This window comes from Bombina bombina, chromosome 5, assembly GCF_027579735.1.
Source record: "Bombina bombina isolate aBomBom1 chromosome 5, aBomBom1.pri, whole genome shotgun sequence".
Taxonomy (NCBI): domain Eukaryota; kingdom Metazoa; phylum Chordata; class Amphibia; order Anura; family Bombinatoridae; genus Bombina; species Bombina bombina.
This window is the reverse complement of record NC_069503.1, coordinates 13,270,318-13,285,957: the sequence shown is the minus strand read 5'-3', so window position 1 is coordinate 13,285,957 and position 15,640 is coordinate 13,270,318. Positions and strand designations below refer to the sequence as shown.

General features: G+C 42.4%; 1 protein-coding gene across 1 annotated transcript in view; it reads right to left on the bottom strand.

Moving 5' to 3' along the window:
* Positions 1-692: 692 nt before the first annotated feature.
* The window catches only part of LOC128659672 (uncharacterized), a 56,848-nt gene continuing 41,900 nt past the window's right edge, over positions 693-15,640 (bottom strand). Inside the window, exon 3 of the mRNA XM_053713241.1 lies at positions 693-4,351. Within this exon, the coding sequence (XP_053569216.1) occupies positions 693-4,351 (3,659 nt within the window). The remainder of the gene's footprint in view (positions 4,352-15,640) is intronic.

Here is a 15,640-nt window from a genome sequence, read left to right as displayed (position 1 = left end):
CATCGAGAGAGGTGGATTAGCCTGGCAGATGCATTTAGGATGGATTGGAGGGGAGAGAGGCTTTTATGAAGCTTAAAATAATTTATACTGTTTCAGACATGTTAATGAGATTAAAGTTAGAAATGTTGGATTAGAAATGTGCTGTAGCGTTATAGAGTAACTAGCACTAGAATATTTATCTTCAAGAAGCAAAGGATATTTGCAATATGAGTGTTACTAGAAATGTAATTCATTCATTAGAGGTGTGCAGCCAAGATATTTTCATTTCAAATAAAATTTTCACTCCGAATATTCAGGGATATTTGATTGTTTATGTTTCACCTGTAGCTACAATACTTACCGTAACCTGATCTGGAGAGCACGCTAACCCGATCCTCTTCTTGCCAGAGCCCCGGCTGCACTAACAGCAGGAGTAGCGCTCTCGGTTCCCAGGACCTGCACTAATAGCCGAGCGCGCTAAGCCTCCTGTTAGCACGGCCGGTGCTCTGGCAAGAAGAGGATCGGGTTAGCGCGCCCTTCAGATCACGTTAAGGTAAGTATTAAACAAATGAATACTGATGATTTCATTAAATGTCTTTGCGCATTGATTTGGATTTTGTTTTGTTTAAACAGATACACATCTCTATTATACGCAGTCAGTTCTCTATTATGTCAGTTTCTTCCTTTACATACAAGGGGCAATCACAGGTAATCTAACGGCTAAAAAAATTAACCGCCTTTTTGCAATACTTGACAACCCCTTGCAATTTACTTTTATTGTGATGTTCCTGTTCCTCTGGCAGTAATGGTTCACCCCTCTCAATCTTCTCTATTATCTTGGCTGTCTCTCTGACATCACTCAGTGACTTGATCCTCTCCTGATATCCTGGTTTAGCTTCCTGCTGCTCAGACTGTATCATCAGGTCAATGTATTCTGTGGTTTTCATTGGATCTGGTCTTAAAGCAATATCACGAAGTCTTTTCAGACTCTGTGAGGATTTCTCTATCAGATTCAGCACCGCTTGTCTCACACCACAATAGTCATTCTGTAGCTCTTTAAATACATTTTCTGCTGTCATGACCTCTCCAGAAGCTTTTACATAATTCTTTTTTATATCTTCATAATTTCTTGTCTCCGTTTTCTCCTCATATTTCCACTTGTACTTTTGGTTAAAATGAACCGACCAGACACATTTATTAGGGCAAACTCTACAATACCCATCACTTATAGCATAACATCCATGTTTCTGGCTGTCATCAGCAATAAAACAGGGATAGTGACAGGTGAAGTGACATTGCTGGCAGTTAGTTATAAAATGATCACTTATGGCTTCCTGTACTGGTATAGTTACTGTTACCTCAAACTCAAAATTCTTATTGGCTTCCATTAGATCTCTGTTCTGCTGTAAGGCTACCTTTATTTTCCTGACTTCATCCAGTTTTACAAGCCCAGACTTGATCTGTGGGTGTAAAGCCTGTAGGGTGACCTCAAGCTGCTTCCTTTCTTTAAGAACTTCCTTGGTCAGTTTAAGACTTTTAGTCTGCATTTGATTTAATGATGTAAAGAATGTTTTCATACTGTGTGTGCCCATGTCCCAGAACATCTGATTAAAACTCATGTTACTTGTCTGATTATTAGCAAACAGAGCTGAATTATTAAACTTGAAGTGAACCGGGTCTCCATTGCTGTCATGAGAGTAGGGGATGTCAGCAGTTTTTATAGCCTCCAGTACTGGGGGTCTCTCTCCATCTGAGAAGTTTATAAGAATCAGTATATTGTCCTTGATATCCTTTCCAAAGATAGAAAAGACTGAATTAAAAATGTATTTTTGGCTGTGTGTTAAACGAGCCAAAGAAGCTTGAACTACAAAGCACACAGCATCAATCTGGTCAATCTTGCTGTCAGTTGTAAAGAATGCATGGATGGCTTCTGTGATCTTTTTGTCCTGGTCTATACCACGAGTGTCTCCAAAACCTGGAGTGTCTATCAAGGTGAGGTTGTAGGGAATTTTATACCCTTTCTTATAATTCATCTGATACGCTGTGACAAGAGAAGTTTGGCTATGAGCTTCAGACATATTTGTTACCTCATGTACAAGTTTAAATCTAATGTTGTCATTCCAATCTACTCCCAGGATGTAGTTGGCCATTCCATTGATCAGTGTTGTCTTTCCTGTACCTGTGGCTCCTACTAACAATATCACTTTATTTGTCATAGCGGTGTTTACTTTTCCTAAACTGTATTGCCGATACCCAGATTCAATTATATCAGTTGATAGCACATATACTGAAGGTTTTCCTTGTGACAGTGAAATGCTTTCCTTAAGAACCTCATATTTAATGTTAGATTCCTCTTTGTTTTGTGTTGAAATTTTAATCTCATGACTTGGAGCGCTGAGCCCATCATCCCCACATACAGCTGACACACGGATTATGTAAGGTGTCATTGATTTAAGTCCTTCAATAGTACATTTCTCTTCTTTCTTTCCTGTTTTTATTTCAACCCAACCCTGATTTCCATTGTCAACATCCTTTTTATATTCAACTATATATTCTGTTATTGTTACTCCATCACCAATGATGGTAGGTTCCCTCCAATGTAAGATAAGTGTGGAGGATTCAGGAAAAACTTCTATTGCTGCAGGTGGGCTTGTTGGACAGGTTTTCTCATCTTTTAGATCATCATTAATTTCACTAAGTCCTGGAATGCACACAGCAGAGTATCTAATTTGGTATATTGAGTTAGGTTTCAGGTCTCTGATTGTGACTGTCTCATTAGCATCTTTTGTTCTCACAGTGCTCCATCTCTCATTTTCATTACATCTATATTGTATATTGTAACTTTTTATAAACTTTTTTCCAAAATCTGCTGGCATGAGAGTGAGTTCCATACTATCATGGGTCTTACTTTTGAGAGTAGGCAGATGAGGTTTAGCTGGAGGCTCAAACTGTGAACTCACTAATTCTCCATTATCATATAGGAAAATAGAGACTCCGGGGTTGCTTTGGTCTGGAACTGAGGAGATAATAAATTTAATGTCAGCAATAGATGCATTCAACTTGGCAAATTGTTGATAGACTTTCATATATTTCCTTGCCTTTTTGGATACATCTGTAATCTTGAACCAAGGTATAAAGTTCCTTTGTTCATATACATTACTTTCTGATTTTTGCTTTTGATGTGAGAGCCAATGATACAAGTCACTTAGATATGGATCCTGTTCATTTAAGGAAGAAAAATTGTAGCACACTACATGCTGAATTCTTGTATCAAGCACTACTTCGTTTATGGTGCTTTCTGATGATGAAACTTGGATATTTGGTAATGCTTCCATATACATTTTCACAACATTCAGCTCCTGTTCTATACGGCTTAAAAAATCTTCACTATGGACCTTTCCAAATGGAGATTGTTCTACACTAGTTAATATATTCACTAGTTCCACTTCCTCAGAACCACCACCACGGATTGAGGGTAAGGTTTGTGCAAGTTGCTTTTGAAAGAAGAGCGTAAACTGCTCACACAGCTCCATAAATTGTCTGATTTTCTTCTTCATATCTGGGAAGATTTCTGCAGCCGGATGTCTCATCAGATCATTACATTGCATGTTCACGTCTGCCATTTGCTGGATAATACTTTCAGCTTTTAAAACAAGATTCTTACTGATATCTCTAACTAACTGGGCAGCTTTGTTGTCCAGTTTATTCAGGGGATACAACCAGACTCTCACAGGTACAGCCTTTTCCCCATTCTCTCCCAGTAACTTTGGGAGGCTGGTATAGATTCCAATGGCATCTTCATATGTTACCGGGTTCCTGTCAAGTGCAAAGTCACCATGAAACTTTAAAGAAAACTTGCTAACCTGTTCTCTCTCTTGATCATTCATGGTCAGAGATCCCTGCCCGTCAACTGAAATTAAAGGTATTTTTTTAATCATTATCTGTAGATTTCCCTTTATATCCTGAGTGTTTTCTGATGTGGACACATCTCGATCAAATATAAAGAAAGCCTGTGCACCATATAATATACCAGTGACTACATGAGTGGCTGTCCCTTTGTCAAACACATCATGGTAAGTCATGTTCTTGGTACCTAAATGGTTCATAGTCAGCTGCTCAAACTTTGTGGTTCTTGAGTATTTTAGAGTGACTCTGGCCTGGTTTCTAGATTTCTTTGTATTGTTCATGTAAGTAGCTGATCCAGAAACTCTTACCAGACCACAAAGGAAACTGGCCTCCAATGATGCATTAATATTCATAGCAGATGATTTGTCAGAAACAGTATCAGATGTTATGATTTCAAATGATGTTTGCTCTTGGGATTTCGATGCCACATCTTCTCTCAGGGCTTCATGGTTCCATAAAGTGATACCTGAAAACAAAAAAAAACATGAACATGGTCAATATGCAGTGATCCTGTATTAAACAACTGAGAAATTGAATGGATATGCATAGAACTAATAGGAATATTACAGATTATTACACACAAAGGACCAGATTACAAGTGGCGTGCTCCTTTTTTCCCTGTTTGCAAGCTACTAGCACTCAAAGTAAAAGACTAGAGCAGTCGAGTTTGCCCGTGTATTGCAGCTTGAAAGTAAAAGACTAGAGCAGTCGAGTTTGCCCGTGTATTACAGCTTGAAAATAAAAAGACTAGAGCAGTCGAGTTTGCCCGTGTATTGTAGCTTGAAAGTAAAAGACTAGAGCAGTCTAGTTTGCCTGTGTATTGCAGCTTGAAAGTAAAAGACTAGAGCAGTCGAGTTTGCCCGTGTATTGCAGCTTGAAAGTAAAAGACTAGAGCAGTCGAGTTTGCCCGTGTATTGCAGCTTGAAAAAAAAAGACTAGAGCAGTCGAGTTTGCCCGTGTATTGCTGCTTGAAAGTAAAAGACTAGAGCAGTCGAGTTTGCCCGTGTATTGCAGCTTGAAAGTAAAAGACTAGAACAGACGAGTTTGCCCGTGTATTGCAGCTTAAGAGTAAAAGACTAGAGCAGTCGAGTTTTTCCGTGTATTGCAACTGGAAAGTAAAAGACTAGAGCAGTCGAGTTTGCCCGTGTATTGCAGCTGGAAAGTAAAAGACTAGAGCAGTCGAGTTTGCCCGTGCATTGCAGCTTGAAAGTAAAAGACTAGAGCAGTCGAGTTTGCCCGTGTATTGCAGCTTGAAAGTAAAAGACTAGAGCAGTGAGTTTGCCCGTGTATTGCAGCTTGAAAGTAAAAGACTAGAGCAGTGAGTTTGCCCGTGTATTGCAGCGTGAAAGTAAAAGACTAGAGCAGTGAGTTTGCCCGTGTATTGCAGCTGGAAAGTAAAAGACTAGAGCAGTCGAGTTTGCCCGTGTATTGCAGCTGGAAAGTAAAAGACTAGAGCAGTCAAGTTTGCCCGTGTATTGCAGCTGGAAAGTAAAAGACTAGAGCAGTCGAGTTTGCCAGTGTATTGCAGATTGAAAGTAAAAGACTAGAGCAGTCGAGTTTGCCTGTGTATTGCAGATTGAAAGTAAAAGACTAGAGCAGTCGAGTTTGCCCATGTATTGCAGCTTGAAAGTAAAAGACTAGAGCAGTCGAGTTTGCCCGTGTATTGCAGCTTGAAAGAAAAAGACTAGAGCAGTCGAGTTTGCCCGTGTATTGCAGCTTGAAAGTAAAAGACTAGAGCAGTCGAGTTTGCCCGTGTATTGCAGCTTGAAAGTAAAAGACTAGAGCAGTCGAGTTTGCCCATGTATTGCAGCTTGAAAGTAAAAGACTAGAGCAGTTGAGTTTGCCCGTGTATTGCAGCTTGAAAGTAAAAGACTAGAGCAGTCGAGTTTGCCCGTGTATTGCAGCTTGAGAGTAAAAGACTAGAGCAGTCGAGTTTTTCCGTGTATTGCAACTGGAAAGTAAAAGACTAGAGCAGTCGAGTTTGCCCGTGTATTGCAGCTGGAAAGTAAAAGACTAGAGCAGTCGAGTTTGCCCGTGTATTGCAACTTGAAAGTAAAAGACTAGAGCAGTCGAGTTTGCCCGTGTATTGCAGCTTGAAAGTAAAAGACTAGAGCAGTCGAGTTTGCCCGTGTATTGCAGCTGGAAAGTAAAAGACTAGAGCAGTCGAGTTTGCCCGTGTATTGCAGCTTGAAAGTAAAAGACTAGAGCAGTCGAGTTTGCCCGTGTATTGCAGATGGAAAGTAAAAGACTAGAGCAGTCGAGTTTGCCGTGTATTGCAGCTTGAAAGTAAAAGACTAGAGCAGTGAGTTTGAACGTGTATTGCAGCTTGAAAGTAAAAGACTAGAGCAGTCTAGTTTGCCTGTGTATTGCAGATTGAAAGTAAAAGACTAGAGCAGTCGAGTTTGCCCGTGTATTGCAGCTTGAAAGTAATAGACTAGAGCTGTGAGTTTGCCCGTGTATTGCAGCTTGAAAGTAAAAGACTAGAGCAGTCGAGTTTGCCCGTGTATTGCAGATTGAAAGTAAAAGACTGGAGCAGTCGAGTTTGCCCGTGTATTGAAGCTGGAAAGTAAAAGACTAGAGCAGTCGAGTTTGCCCGTGTATTGCAGCTGGAAAGTAAAAGACTAGAGCAGTCGAGTTTGCCGTGTATTGCAGCTTGAAAGTAATAGACTAGAGCAGTGAGTTTGCCCGTGTATTGCAGCTTGAAAGTAAAAGACTAGAGCAGTCGAGTTTGCCTGTATATTGCAGCTTGAAAGTAAAAGACTAGAGCAGTGAGTTTGCCCGTGTATTGCAGCTTGAAATTAAAAGACTAGAGCAGTCGAGTTTGCCCGTGTATTGCAGCTTGAAAGTAAAAGACTAGAGCAGTCGAGTTTGCCTGTGTATTGCAGCTTGAAAGTAAAAGACTAGAGAAGTCGAGTTTGCCCGTGTATTGCAGCTGGAAAGTAAAAGAGTAGAGCAGTCGAGTTTGCCCGTGTATTGCAGCTTGAAAGTAAAAGACTAGAGCAATCGAGTTTGCCCGTGCATTGCAGCTGGAAAGTAAAAGACTAGAGCAGTGAGTTTGCCTGTGTATTGCAGCTGGAAAGTAAAAGACTAGAGCAGTCGAGTTTGCCCGTGTATTGCAGCTTGAGAGTAAAAGACTAGAGCAGTCGAGTTTGTCCGTGTATTGCAGCTTGAAAGTAAAAGACTAAAGCAGTGAGTTTGCCCGTTTATTGCAGCTTGAAAGTAAAAGACTAGAGCAGTCGAGTTTGCCCGTGTATTGCAGCGTGAAAGTAAAAGACTAGAGAGGTCGAGTTTGCCAGTGTATTGCAGCTGGAAAGTAAAAGACTAGAGCAGTGAGTTTGACCGTGTATTTCAGCTGGAAAGTAAAAGACTAGAGCAGTCGAGTTTGCCCGTGTATTGCAGCTTGAGAGTAAAAGACTAGAGCAGTCGAGTTTGCCTGTGTATTGCAGCTTGAAAGTAAAAGACTAGAGCAGTCGAGTTTGCCTGCGTATTGTAGCTTGAAAGTAAAAGACTAGAGCAGTCGAGTTTGCCCGTGTATTGCAGCTTGAAAGTAAAAGACTAGAGCAGTCGAGTTTGCCTGTGTATTGTAGCTTGAAAGTAAAAGACTAGAGCAGTCGAGTTTGCCCGTGTATTGCAGCTTGAAAGTAAAAGACTAGAGCAGTCGAGTTTGCCCGTGTATTGCAGCTGGAAAGTAAAAGACTAGAGCAGTCGAGTTTGCCTGTGTATTGCAGCTTGAAAGTAAAAGACTAGAGCAGTCGAGTTTGCCTGTGTATTGCAGCTGAAAAGTAAAAGACTAGAGCAGTGAGTTTGCCCGTGTATTGCAGATTGAAAGTAATAGACTAGAGCAGTCGAGTTTGCCTGTGTATTGCAGCTGGAAAGTAAAAGACTAGAGCAGTCGAGTTTGCCTGTGTATTGCAGATTGAAAGTAATAGACTAGAGCAGTCGAGTTTGCCCGTGTATTGCAGCTTGAAAGTAAAAGACTAGAGCAGTCGAGTTTGCCCGTGTATTGCAGCTTGGAAGTAATAGACTAGAGCAGTGAGTTTGCCTGTGTATTGTAGCTTGAAAGTAAAAGACTAGAGCAGTCGAGTTTGCCCGTGTATTGCAGCTTGAAAGTAAAAGACTAGAGCAGTCAAGTTTGCCTGTGTATTGTAGCTTGAAAGTAAAAGACTAGAGCAGTCGAGTTTGCCCTTGTATTGCAGCTGGAAAGTAAAAGAGTAGAGCAGTCGAGTTTGCCCGTGTATTGCAGATTGAAAGTAATAGACTAGAGCAGTCGCGTTTGCCCGTGTATTGCAGCTTGAAAGTAAAAGACTAGAGCAGTCGAGTTTGCCCGTGTATTGCAGCTTGAAAGTAAAAGACTAGAGCAGTCGAGTTTGCCCGTTTATTGCAGATTGAAAGTAATAGACTAGAGCAGTCGAGTTTGCCCGTGTATTGCAGCTTGAAAGTAAAAGACTAGAGCAGTCAAGTTTGCCCGTGTATTGCAGCTAGAAAGTAAAAGACTAGAGCAGTGAGTTTGCCCGTGTATTGCAGCTGGAAAGTAAAAGACTAGAGCAGTGAGTTTGCCCGTGTATTGCAGCTTGAAAATAAAAGACTAGAGCAGTCGAGTTTGCCTGTGTATTGCAGCTGGAAAGTAAAAGACTAGAGCAGTCGAGTTTGCCCGTGTATTGCAGCTTGAAAGTAAAAGACTAGAGCAGTTGAGTTTGCCCGTGTATTGCAGCTGGAAAGTAAAAGACTAGAGCAGTGAGTTTGCCTGTGTATTGCAGCTTGAGAGTAAAAGACTAGAGCAGTCGAGTTTGCCCGTGTATTGCAGCTGGAAAGTAAAAGACTAGAGCAGTCGAGTTTGCCTGTGTATTGCAGCTTGAAAGTAAAAGACAAGAGCAGTCGAGTTTGCCCGTGTATTGCAGCTTGAAAGTAAAAGACTAGAGCAGTCGAGTTTGCCCGTGTATTGCAGCTTGAGAGTAAAAGACTAGAGCAGTCGAGTTTTTCCGTGTATTGCAACTGGAAAGTAAAAGACTAGAGCAGTCGAGTTTGCCCGTGTATTGCAGCTGGAAAGTAAAAGACTAGAGCAGTCGAGTTTGCCCGTGTATTGCAGCTTGAAAGTAATAGACAAGAGCAGTGAGTTTGCCCGTGTATTGCAGCTGGAAAGTAAAAGACTAGAGCAGTGAGTTTGCCCGTGTATTGCAGCTGAAAAGTAAAAGACTAGAGCAGTCGAGTTTGCCCGAGTATTGCAGCTTGAAAGTAAAAGAGTAGAGCAGTCGAGTTTGCCCGTGTATTGCAGCTTGAAAGTAATAGACTAGAGCAGTGAGTTTGCCCGTGTAATGCAGCTGGAAATTAAAAGACTAGAGCAGTCGAGTTTGCCCGTGTATTGCAGATTGAAAGTAAAAGACTAGAGCACTCTTGTTTGCCCGTGTATTGCAGCTTGAAAGTAAAAGACTAGAGCAGTCGAGTTTGCCCGTGTATTGCAGCTTGAAAGTAATACACTAGAGCAGTCGAGTTTGCCCGTGTATTGCAGCTTGAAAGTAAAAGACTAGAGCAGTGAGTTTGCCTGTGTATTGCAGCTTGAAAGTAAAAGACTAGAGCAGTCGAGTTTGCCCGTGTATTGCAGCTTGAAAGTAAAAGACTAGAGCAGTTGAGTTTGCCTGTGTATTGCAGCTTGAAAGTAAAAGACTAGAGCAGTCGAGTTTGCCCGTGTATTGCAGCTTGAAAGTAAAAGACTAGAGCAGTCGAGTTTGCCTGTGTATTGCAACTGGAAAGTAAAAGACTAGGGCAGTGAGTTTGCCCGTGTATTGCAACTGGAAAGTAAAAGAATAGAGCAGTGAGTTTGCCCGTGTATTGCAGCTGGAAAGTAAAAGACTAGAGCAGTCGAGTTTGCCCGTGTATTGCAGCTTGAAAGTAAAAGACTAGAGCAGTCGAGTTTGCCCGTGTATTGCAGCTTGAAAGTAAAAGACTAGAGCAGTCGAGTTTGCCCGTGTATTGCCGCTGGAAAGTAAAAGACTAGAGCAGTCGAGTTTGCCCGTGTATTGCAGCTTGAAAGTAAAAGACTAGAGCAGTCGAGTTTGCCCGTGTATTGCAGCTTGAAAGTAAAAGACTAGAGCAGTCTTGTTTGCCCGTGTATTGCAGCTTGAAAGTAAAAGACTAGAGCAGTCGAGTTTGCCCGTGTATTGCAGCTTGAAAGTAAAAGACTAGAGCAGTCGAGTTTGCCCGTGTATTGCAGCTTGAAAGTAAAAGACTAGCGCAGTGAGTTTGCCTGTGTATTGCAGCTTGAAAGTAAAAGACTAGAGCAGTCGAGTTTGCCCGTGTATTGCAGCTTGAAAGTAAAAGACTAGAGCAGTCGAGTTTGCCTGTGTATTGCAGCTTGAAAGTAAAAGACTAGGGCAGTCGAGTTTGCCCGTGTATTGCAGCTTGAAAGTAAAAGACTAGAGCAGTCGAGTGAGCCTGTGTATTGCAGCTGGAAAGTAAAAGACTAGAGCAGTCGAGTTTGCCCGTGTATTGCAGCTTGAAAGTAAAAGACTAGAGCAGTCGAGTTTGCCCGTATATTGCAGCTTGAAAGTTAAAGACTAGAGCAGTCGAGTGTGCCTGTGTATAGCAGCTTGAAAGTGAAAGACTAGAGCAGTCGAGTTTGCCCGTGTATTGCAGCTGGAAAGTAAAAGACTAGAGCAGTCGAGTTTGCCCGTGTATTGCAGCTGGAATGTAAAATACTAGAGCAGTGAGTTTGCCTGTGTATTGCAGCTTGAAAGTAAAAGACTAGAGCAGTCGAGTTTGCCCGTGTATTGCAGCTTGAAAGTAAAAGACTAGAGCAGTTGAGTTTGCCTGTGTATTGCAGCTTGAAAGTAAAAGACTAGAGCAGTCGAGTTTGCCCGTGTATCGCAGCTGGAAAGTAAAAGACTAGAGCAGTCTAGCTTGCCCGTGTATTGCAGCTGGAAAGTAAAAGACTAGAGCAGTCAAACTTGCCCGTGTATTGCAGCTTGAAAGTAAATGACTAGAGCAGTCGAGTTTGCCCTTGTATTGCAGCTGGAAAGTAAAAGACTAGAGCAGTCGAGTTTGCCCGTGTATTGCAGCTGGAAAGTAAAAGACTAGAGCAGTCGAGTTTGCCTGTGTATTGCAGCTTGAAATTAAAAGAGTAGAGCAGTCGAGTTTGCGCGTGTATTGCAGCTGGAAAGTAAAAGACTAGAGCAGTCGAGTTTGCCCGTGTATTTCAGCTTGAAAGTAAAAGACTAGAGCAGTCGAGTTTGCCCGTGTATTGCAGCTGGAAAGTAAAAGACTAGAGCAGTCGAGTTTGCTCGTGTATTGCAGCTGGAAAGTAAAAGACTAGAGCAGTCGAGTTTGCCCGTGTATTGCAGCTTGAAAGTAAAAGACTAGAGCAGTCGAGTTTGCCCGTGTATTGCAGCTTGAAAGTAAAAGACTAGAGCAGTCGAGTTTGCCCGTGTATTGCAGCTTGAAAGTAAAAGACTAGAGCAGTCGAGTTTGCCCTTGTATTGCAGCTTGAAAATAAAAGACTAGAGCAGTCGAGTTTGCCCGTGTATTGCAGCTGGAAAGTAAAAGACTAGAGCAGTCGAGTTTGCCTGTGTATTGCAGCTTGAAAGTAAAAGACTAGAGCAGTAGAGTTTGCCCGTGAATTGCAGCTTGAAAGTAAAAGACTAGAGCAGTCGAGTTTGCCTGTGTATTGCAGCTTGAAAGTAAAAGACTAGAGCAGTCGAGTTTGCCCGTGTATTGCAGCTGGAAAGTAAAAGACTAGAGCAGTCGAGTTTGCCCGTGTATTGCAGCTGGAAAGTAAAAGACTAGAGCAGTCGAGTTTGCCCGTGTATTGCAGCTTGAAAGTAAAAGACTAGAGCAGTTGAGTTTGCCCGTGTATTGCAGCTTGAAAGTAAAAGACTAGAGCAGTCGAGTTTGCCCGTATATAACAGCTGGAAAGTAAAAGACTAGAGCAGTCGAGTTTGCCCGTGTATTGCAGCTTAAAAGTAAAAGACTAGAGCAGTCGAGTTTGCCCGTGTATTGCAGCTGGAAAGTAAAAGACAAGAGCAGTCGAGTTTGCCCGTGTATTGCAGCTTTAGAGTAAAAGACTAGAGCAGTCGAGTTTGCCCGTGTATTGCAGCTTGAAAATAAAAGACTAGAGCAGTCGAGTTTGCCCGTGTATTGCAGCTGGAAAGTAAAAGACTAGAGCAGTCGAGTTTGCCCGTGTATTGCAGCTTGAAAGTAAAAGACTAGAGCAGTCGAGTTTGCCCGTGTATTGCAGCTTGAAATAAAAGACTAGAGCAGTCGAGTTTGCCCGTTTATTGCAGCTGGAAAGTAAAAGACTAGAGCAGTGAGTTTGCCTGTGTATTGCAGCTTGAAAGTAAAAGACTAGAGCAGTCGAGTTTGCCCGTGTATTGCAGCTTGAAAGTAAAAGACTAGAGCAGTCGAGTTTGCCCGTGTATTGCAGCTTGAAAGTAAAAGACTAGAGCAGTTGAGTTTGCCCGTGTATTGCAGCTGGAAAGTAAAAGACTAGAGCAGTCGAGTTTGCCCGTGTATTGCCGCTGGAAAGTAAAAGACTAGAGCAGTCGAGTTTGCCGTGTATTGCAGCTTGAAAGTAAAAGACTAGAGCAGTCGAGTTTGCCCGTGTATTGCAGCTGGAAAGTAAAAGAAAAGAGCAGTCGAGTTTGCCCGTGTATTGCAGCTTTAGAGTAATAGACAAGAGCAGTGAGTTTGCCCGTGTATTGCAGCTGGAAAGTAAAAGACTAGAGCAGTGAGTTTGCCCGTGTATTGCAGCTGTAAAGTAAAAGACTAGAGCAGTCGAGTTTGCCCGAGTATTGCAGCTTGAAAGTAAAAGAGTAGAGCAGTCGAGTTTGCCCGTGTATTGCAGCTTGAAAGTAATAGACTAGAGCAGTGAGTTTGCCCGTGTAATGCAGCTGGAAATTAAAAGACTAGAGCAGTCGAGTTTGCCCGTGTATTGCAGATTGAAAGTAAAAGACTAGAGCAGTCTTGTTTGCCCGTGTATTGCAGCTTGAAAGTAAAAGACTAGAGCAGTCGAGTTTGCCCGTGTATTGCAGCTTGAAAGTAATACACTAGAGCAGTCGAGTTTGCCCGTGTATTGCAGCTTGAAAGTAAAAGACTAGAGCAGTGAGTTTGCCTGTGTATTGCAGCTTGAAAGTAAAAGACTAGAGCAGTCGAGTTTGCCCGTGTATTGCAGCTTGAAAGTAAAAGACTAGAGCAGTTGAGTTTGCCTGTGTATTGCAGCTTGAAAGTAAAAGACTAGAGCAGTCGAGTTTGCCCGTGTATTGCAGCTTGAAAGTAAAAGACTAGAGCAGTCGAGTTTGCCTGTGTATTGCAACTGGAAAGTAAAAGACTAGGGCAGTGAGTTTGCCCGTGTATTGCAACTGGAAAGTAAAAGAATAGAGCAGTGAGTTTGCCCGTGTATTGCAGCTGGAAAGTAAAAGACTAGAGCAGTCGAGTTTGCCCGTGTATTGCAGCTTGAAAGTAAAAGACTAGAGCAGTCGAGTTTGCCCGTGTATTGCAGCTTGAAAGTAAAAGACTAGAGCAGTCGAGTTTGCCCGTGTATTGCCGCTGGAAAGTAAAAGACTAGAGCAGTCGAGTTTGCCCGTGTATTGCAGCTTGAAAGTAAAAGACTAGAGCAGTCGAGTTTGCCCGTGTATTGCAGCTTGAAAGTAAAAGACTAGAGCAGTCTTGTTTGCCCGTGTATTGCAGCTTGAAAGTAAAAGACTAGAGCAGTCGAGTTTGCCCGTGTATTGCAGCTTGAAAGTAAAACACTAGAGCAGTCGAGTTTGCCCGTGTATTGCAGCTTGAAAGTAAAAGACTAGCGCAGTGAGTTTGCCTGTGTATTGCAGCTTGAAAGTAAAAGACTAGAGCAGTCGAGTTTGCCCGTGTATTGCAGCTTGAAAGTAAAAGACTAGAGCAGTTGAGTTTGCCTGTGTATTGCAGCTTGAAAGTAAAAGACTAGGGCAGTCGAGTTTGCCCGTGTATTGCAGCTTGAAAGTAAAAGACTAGAGCAGTCGAGTGAGCCTGTGTATTGCAGCTGGAAAGTAAAAGACTAGAGCAGTCGAGTTTGCACGTGTATTGCAGCTTGAAAATAAAAGACTAGAGCAGTCGAGTTTGCCCGTATATTGCAGCTTGAAAGTTAAAGACTAGAGCAGTCGAGTGTGCCTGTGTATAGCAGCTTGAAAGTGAAAGACTAGAGCAGTCGAGTTTGCCCGTGTATTGCAGCTGGAAAGTAAAAGACTAGAGCAGTCGAGTTTGCCCGTGTATTGCAGCTGGAATGTAAAATACTAGAGCAGTGAGTTTGCCTGTGTATTGCAGCTTGAAAGTAAAAGACTAGAGCAGTCGAGTTTGCCCGTGTATTGCAGCTTGAAAGTAAAAGACTAGAGCAGTTGAGTTTGCCTGTGTATTGCAGCTTGAAAGTAAAAGACTAGAGCAGTCGAGTTTGCCCGTGTATCGCAGCTGGAAAGTAAAAGACTAGAGCAGTCTAGCTTGCCCGTGTATTGCAGCTGGAAAGTAAAAGACTAGAGCAGTCTATCTTGCCCGTGTATTGCAGCTTGAAAGTAAATGACTAGAGCAGTCGAGTTTGCCCTTGTATTGCAGCTGGAAAGTAAAAGACTAGAGCAGTCGAGTTTGCCCGTGTATTGCAGCTGGAAAGTAAAAGACTAGAGCAGTCGAGTTTGCCTGTGTATTGCAGCTTGAAATTAAAAGAGTAGAGCAGTCGAGTTTGCGCGTGTATTGCAGCTGGAAAGTAAAAGACTAGAGCAGTCGAGTTTGCCCGTGTATTTCAGCTTGAAAGTAAAAGACTAGAGCAGTCGAGTTTGCCCGTGTATTGCAGCTGGAAAGTAAAAGACTAGAGCAGTCGAGTTTGCTCGTGTATTGCAGCTGGAAAGTAAAAGACTAGAGCAGTCGAGTTTGCCCGTGTATTGCAGCTTGAAAGTAAAAGACTAGAGCAGTCGAGTTTGCCCGTGTATTGCAGCTTGAAAGTAAAAGACTAGAGCAGTCGAGTTTGCCCGTGTATTGCAGCTTGAAAGTAAAAGACTAGAGCAGTCGAGTTTGCCCTTGTATTGCAGCTTGAAAATAAAAGACTAGAGCAGTCGAGTTTGCCCGTGTATTGCAGCTGGAAAGTAAAAGACTAGAGCAGTCGAGTTTGCCTGTGTATTGCAGCTTGAAAGTAAAAGACTAGAGCAGTCGAGTTTGCCCGTGAATTGCAGCTTGAAAGTAAAAGACTAGAGCAGTCGAGTTTGCCTGTGTATTGCAGCTTGAAAGTAAAAGACTAGAGCAGTCGAGTTTGCCCGTGTATTGCAGCTGGAAAGTAAAAGACTAGAGCAGTCGAGTTTGCCCGTGTATTGCAGCTGGAAAGTAAAAGACTAGAGCAGTCGAGTTTGCCCGTGTATTGCAGCTTGAAAGTAAAAGACTAGAGCAGTCGAGTTTGCCCGTGTATTGCAGCTTGAAAGTAAAAGACTAGAGCAGTCGAGTTTGCCCGTATATAACAGCTGGAAAGTAAAAGACTAGAGCAGTCGAGTTTGCCCGTGTATTGCAGCTTAAAAGTAAAAGACTAGAGCAGTCGAGTTTGCCCGTGTATTGCAGCTGGAAAGTAAAAGACAAGAGCAGTCGAGTTTGCCCGTGTATTGCAGCTTTAGAGTAAAAGACTAGAGCAGTCGAGTTTGCCCGTGTATTGCAGCTTGAAAATAAAAGACTAGAGCAGTCGAGTTTGCCCGTGTATTGCAGCTGGAAAGTAAAAGACTAGAGCAGTCGAGTTTGCCCGTGTATTGCAGCTTGAAAGTAAAAG